Raw genomic sequence first — 6000 nt, forward strand, 5'->3', positions numbered from 1 at the left:
AAGTCCTATTTAGAACTCCCGAAAAAGCAAAAAAACCCTGAATACTTTCTAGTCATTAAGTCATGTTTCCTAAACATAGTAAATGTTTATTTTCAACTAAAGTAGAAATGAGTCTCTTGGCACTCAATGGACATTGCCTAAGGGTGGGTTGCATGTATTACAGAATAGGCATGTTTGCTGCAAAACCCCTGTGTTAATAAAAGCAAAGCTTCAAAGACTAAAATGCAATGGGTAAAAAGAATACAATTAAGCTGATTAACTTATGCAGTTTCTTATGCTTGTTAAAGTACTTAATTGAACCTCTGAAAGCTGGCTAGATTATGATACTTACAGCTTAATGAGGTGATAACAAGGGAGTAGGAGGGCTCTCTTGTTTTCCACAGTATCCTGGGACTTCATCTAGTACTGAGGTGCACACCACTGCTTTAACAAAGACTTGGATTTTTCCTTTAAGTATATGACACATTATAAAGAAGGGATTTTCAAAAACTGAAAGAAACTTTAAGAGACTGTGCAGCCCAATAATTTTTGGATTTTAACTGTGGAATAATTCAAAAGAAATCTTACGCAGAAATGCAATAGTCAAAGCGGATAAAAGTAGATCTAATCTAGTTTAAGAGAGGAGTATGAGCCTTGCTTACTTGGGAAAAAGGTATTTCCCCTAGGAAGCTCCCCAAAGCAGCTCCACAAAACCCCAAGAGAGCAGTTACAAATCCATGGGTTTAGTTTGACTTTTTCTCATATTACAGATAAGGAAATGGAGGAAACCAAGGCCTCCAAAGGTTAAGTTTCTTATCCTAAGCAAAGGAGCTACTAGTAATGCTTATGAATAAGTGCATTGAGTTAGTAGTTAACACTAGTAATGGTGGGTGACTTACACAGGATTGAACTCTTGGAAAATCTACATCAACAAGAGTTCTTAATTAGCAACTATTTTCCTACACTGTCACATTGGTGGTCTACTTCATATCCATACTCAAAGACATCAACTACCTTTCCTAAATTCATGGCAGATAAATGACTTCAGATCTCTGTACTACACGTAATTAATGGAAGCCACACCTTTCTGCACATACCATTTCAATTATTATAAACTAATAGCGCCTCTGAGTCTGTTCTTTACTCCAGGCCCTTGTATACAACTGGGTGATTAGAATTCAACTGTCCTGGTTTGAGAACATTTCTGACCAAGGGAACTCAGGAAAACAGTCGTGAGGAATTAAGCATGAAATATACAACACCACGTCCTGCCATGTGTCTGTATATCCAAAGAGCCCACTCCATTGAATAAACCTTTCTCACCTGGGAATTTGGCTGGAATGCAGCATGGGGTGTTGAGTGTTTCTGTAAATTTTCTAGCATTAGAGCCTGGTATAGAGAAGGGTAAAAGTCAGAAATGATGAGGAAAAAAAAAAAGAAAAACTCCCACCTCTACCACAACCTCTTAATTAAATGCAATGACTTAAATATACACAATTAAACTGTATTCCTCTTCCAGAGACCTGAAAACCCTTTACTAACACTGTTCTCATTCATCCTCAGGAGACCCTTAAAGGTAGCCATGGTTACTGTTACTAAAGGTACATATATAAAATACAGGCACACAGAATCAGTGACCTGGCTATGTCACAATATCAGTAATAGAACCAGTACTAAAATCCCTGTTGTGTTTTGCACTTGTGCCAAGTGCCCCTTCTAAATCTGATCATGCAGGTAAAATTACTTAAAAATACTCAAACCAGTAGCCATGGGGCTCCTGGTTTTTGCCTGACGGAATTACTTGGTCAAAGGGTTACCCAAGACTAGAGTCAATTTGTATAATTTCCAGTACTGTGGCACCTAGATTTACCAAATTTACAAAATCTTCAAAGAGGAGGCTACAGAAGAAAATGACCAGAGACCCTGTGAACTGTGGTCTAACCTAGTCCGTCCATCCACACACACACACACATACACACACACACACACACACACACACACACACACACACACAATCACCTTCTGTATAAGCAACGGTCTGCCAACTCAACCCTGGAGCCAACTCAGACCTAATCTGCACTACCTGCCACGTATCGAACTCTAATTTAAAACCAAGACATCCTCATCTTCCCTTCTTTAAACCAAACCTATACACTCGAATCGATCTACACCTGCCTCATGACATTCCCACCTTAATCTACTCAAACCGATTCAAAATCCCCAATATATATCAACCTGCCTCGCCTCTCTCACCAATATTCACCAAACTCTTAACCACCCAAATTGCCACTAGATGCCCTACAAATTAGACACCTCTCTCACCAAGTCCCTTCACATAAAGGTCTCTCTTCATCTCACCTCCTCATCTAATCGAGCAGACATTTTACCCTACCCCAATCCTATTCCTGTGGATACCGATACCAACCCCATTCACCCCTCCGCGCAACTATACCCCTAACTCCGACCCAGCCCAACTCGCCCCCCTCAGGCCAGCAACGCCGTAGGTTGTAGTGGGATTTAACTCCTTCTGCAGCGCATGCGCCGAAACCACAGATACAAACAAGGAGGGGGTGGGGGAAGGAGGAAGGAGCTTAAGACACTCCTGGAGAGTAGTGCACACCCTCCCATTTGGGCTCGCGCTGCTGCCGTTAAGGCGGGAACCGGCGCGATCGCCATTCCAGCGCGAACCTCACCAACCACCGTGCGCGCGGATCCAGAGGCTCGCGCTGGCGGCCTGAGCGAGCTCGCGCCGAGCCCGGATACTGCGCCTGCGCCGCGGCAGAGGCTCGTCTCTACCGGGTCCGCTCTCCTCCGACACCCCAGCAACGCCGACTCCTCACCCCTTTGAGCCGCTTGACCAGGGCACTCTTCTGCCCGCTCTTGGCTAGGCCTCGCTGCTCCAGTGCGGCCTTCAGGTCGGTCACCCGCAGCGCCTGAAGAGGCTTCCCGTCCAGAGTCACCTCCTCCAGCTCCGCCATCTTGCGTGAGGTACTCGGGTCCGTCCCGACGGCTTCGGGCATCTTCGGTAATTTCCGCCAACGCCCTTCGAACGTACCGAGATGACCCCGCCCACTGCCATAGTCTACCCCTCGATTACCACTCAGCACTCTCCGGCTTCCTCCGGATGTCCTCGGATATTTCCGTCTCCACATCGGCACCAATCAATTCTTTCCATCCGCCCTGCAGCTCCGCTATTCTCGCCCTGCTTTCAGGCTCGGTTTTCTTCGTCTTGCCGAAGCTTTGAATCGAATATATTCGGAAGCCCTCGACTCTGGTATACCCATAATCGGAGATGTTCGTTTATCTCCGTACCTGGAGATGAGGCGCTGGGGCGCTTGGGTGTTTGGGGCGGGTCCGAGGCCGGAAGTGCGTGGGCTGCCGGGCTGGCCCAGCTTAGGGTTTTCAGGAAATTGGGAAGCTGCAGCCGTAGTTGGAGTCTAAGGACTCCTGACAATCTTCGGGTGCCCTCCGAGAGAAAAGGGGAGGTAAGCGGGGTGGAAGTACCTCTGTGGGCCGGGTCAGACTCGGTGTTTGCGGACTATCCTAATAGGGCAAGCCTCCTACTCCTGAACGCAAACAGCTTCTGCCCTCTGTCCTCTGAATCCCAGCCACTCCCATCTTAGGCTTTTTTTTTGGTAGGGCCTATGGAGCGGGGCGGAATCGGAATAGCAAGCTCCGTGGCCTCCAAATTGGGGAAGAGGCAGGCAGCGCCGTGTCTTCGGACCCAGACTATGAACTGATTTATGACGCTCAACTTGAGTTTGCGTTTGCCTTGGAAGCCGTGTGGCAAGATTCTGGGAAAATTCTCCGTTTCTCCAAAGAAGAGTAAGTTCCCTTGGAGGAACTGCTTCCTGTAGGGCAAGGACTGAAAAATACAAGCGCCCTGAACTTTTTTGGTACTTGAACTAATATTGTTTAGGGGCTTCTTTCTTTGTCACTAGCAATCCTCCAACTTGTTGCAGAAGAAACACAAACCGTAAAATAGGTCACAGACAAATAGTTTAGAGATTTAAGAGATATGTTAGAGATTTAAGAGACTGAAAACTACTGAAGTCAAATGGGCTGATCTTTCCGTTGCATTCATGATGCAAAATTAATGTCAAGGCGCCGGGCGCGGTGGCTCACGCCTATAAGCACTTGGGGAGGCCGAGGCAGGCGGATCATTTGAGGTCAGGAGTTGGAGACCAATCTGGCCAATATGGTGAAACCCCGTCTCTAGTAAAAATACAAACAAATTAGCCGGGCGTATGCCTATAGTCCCAGCTGCTCGGGAGGCTGAGGCAGGAGAATCGCTTGAACCCGAGAAGCGGAGGTTGAAGTGAGCCGAGATCACGCCATTGCACTCCAGCCTGGGCGACAGAGCAAGACTCGGTCTCAAAAATAAATAAATAAATAAATAAATAAATAAATAAATAGCAAAGCACCAATAGATGCCATACCAAAAAAAAAATTTTTTTTTGTCACTCCACTCTGGATCACTCCACTCCGAACCAGGCTGGAGTGCAGTGGTGCGATCAGGGCTCACTGCAGCCTCAACCTCCCGGGCTCAGGTGATCCTCCTACCTCAGCCTCCTGAGTAGCTAGGACTACAGGTAGGCACCTCTACGCCCAACGAGTTTTTAAATTTTTTGTAGAGATGAGGTTTTGCTGTGTTGCCCAGGCTGGTCTCAAACAACTGGACTCAAGTTATCCTCTTGCTTCGGCCTCCCAAAGTGCTGAGATTACTTTGGAAGTGCAAGAGCCACTGTGTCTGGCCCATAGTAAATATTAAGGGCAATTGTTTAAAGACATGGATTGTCATGAAGTAGTTTAACAGTTGTTAGATCTCTAAGCCAACAAACCAACTGGACTGTTTTTTAAGTCTCAAACACCCGGGCTTCTGGTTCTTTTACTGCGTTACCTTATTTTGAGCAAGGTCCTTACTCTGCTCTTTAACTTTTCCTGGTGCTTTACAGGAAATATAAGGAGGTAACGAATGTTATGAAGTTTTTGGCATATTTCAGAGCCTTATATGCACATTGAAGCCTCTTTCATCATAAATAATTTTTTTTCTTTCTTCTCCCACTGTTGATAGCTACAAAACAACATCAGCCTTGACCAGCTGCACGAACTAGATTTTAAAATGTGTGCTTTTTCGTTTTGGAGAAGATGTGATGGACCAACGTTAATCATTGTTTTTTTCTTTACCCAGCCTGGCACATAGAAGTAAGAGGGAGAGAGTGAACAAGAAATATATTGGTTATTTTTAGGTTCTTTATAAGAAAGATGGAGGGTGACAGTGGGTAGGGAAGAATGGGTTTGAAAAAGGCAGGCAAATAGGAAGCGAAGTTATTTTTGGTGATTTCTCTAAGGTAGTTGGATAACCTAAATAAAAGACTTTATTAATTTTGAGTCTTTGAATTCATAAAAAGCAATTTTCTCTGTAGATGCTAATTGAGTGTGGTAAGATGTCTTGTTGCTTGAAAGTTGTATTTTCGTTGCTCTACCTGGAGAGCGTATAACAGTGCTTTTATGTTTCAGGATGCCACTGGAGTCATCCTCTTCAATGCCGCTAATCTTCCCATCTCTCTTACCCTCAGTACCACACAATACTAACCCTTCCCCTCCTCCGATGTCTTACATCACCTCCCAGGAGATGAAGTGTATTCTTCACTGGTTTGCCAATTGGTCAGGTCCCCAGCGTGAACGTTTCCTAGAGGACCTGGTAGCTAAGGCAGTGCCAGAAAAATTACAGCCACTGCTGGATAGTCTGGAGCAGCTTAGTGTGTCCGGGGCAGACCGACCACCTTCTATCTTTGAGTGCCAGCTACATCTTTGGGATCAGTGGTTTCGAGGCTGGGCTGAGCAGGAGCGCAATGAATTTGTCAGACAGCTGGAGTTCAGTGAGCCAGACTTCGTGGCAAAGTTTTACCAAGCAGTGGCTGCTACAGCTGGTAAGGACTGATAGGCATTCAGACCAAAGAAGATAACCATAGCTGATGGAGCCAAGGCCATGGCTCTATACAATGATAATTCAAATGT

At 45.6% G+C, this 6000-nt stretch overlaps 2 protein-coding genes across 2 annotated transcripts in view; one reads left to right on the forward strand and one right to left on the reverse strand.

The window, feature by feature from the left end:
* The window catches only part of ACIN1 (apoptotic chromatin condensation inducer 1), a 36915-nt gene extending 33652 nt beyond the window's left edge, over positions 1–3263 (reverse strand). The window contains exons 1-2 of the mRNA XM_017864194.1: positions 2820–3263; positions 1303–1368 (exon numbers count right to left, since the gene is read on the reverse strand). Of these exons, the coding sequence (XP_017719683.1) occupies positions 1303–1368; positions 2820–3131 (378 nt within the window). The 5' untranslated portion in view covers positions 3132–3263. The remainder of the gene's footprint in view (positions 1–1302; positions 1369–2819) is intronic.
* Positions 3253–6000, forward strand: CUNH14orf119 (chromosome unknown C14orf119 homolog). Its single transcript, XM_017864206.1, has 2 exons — positions 3253–3464; positions 5500–6000. The coding sequence occupies exon 2, from the start codon at positions 5501–5503 to the stop codon at positions 5921–5923; it is 423 nt and encodes a 140-aa protein (XP_017719695.1). The 5' UTR covers positions 3253–3464; position 5500; the 3' UTR covers positions 5924–6000.

This window comes from Rhinopithecus bieti, unplaced genomic scaffold (genome assembly GCF_001698545.2).
Source record: "Rhinopithecus bieti isolate Rb0 unplaced genomic scaffold, ASM169854v2 scaffold_74680, whole genome shotgun sequence".
In the NCBI taxonomy this organism is placed as follows: Eukaryota; Metazoa; Chordata; class Mammalia; order Primates; family Cercopithecidae; genus Rhinopithecus; species Rhinopithecus bieti.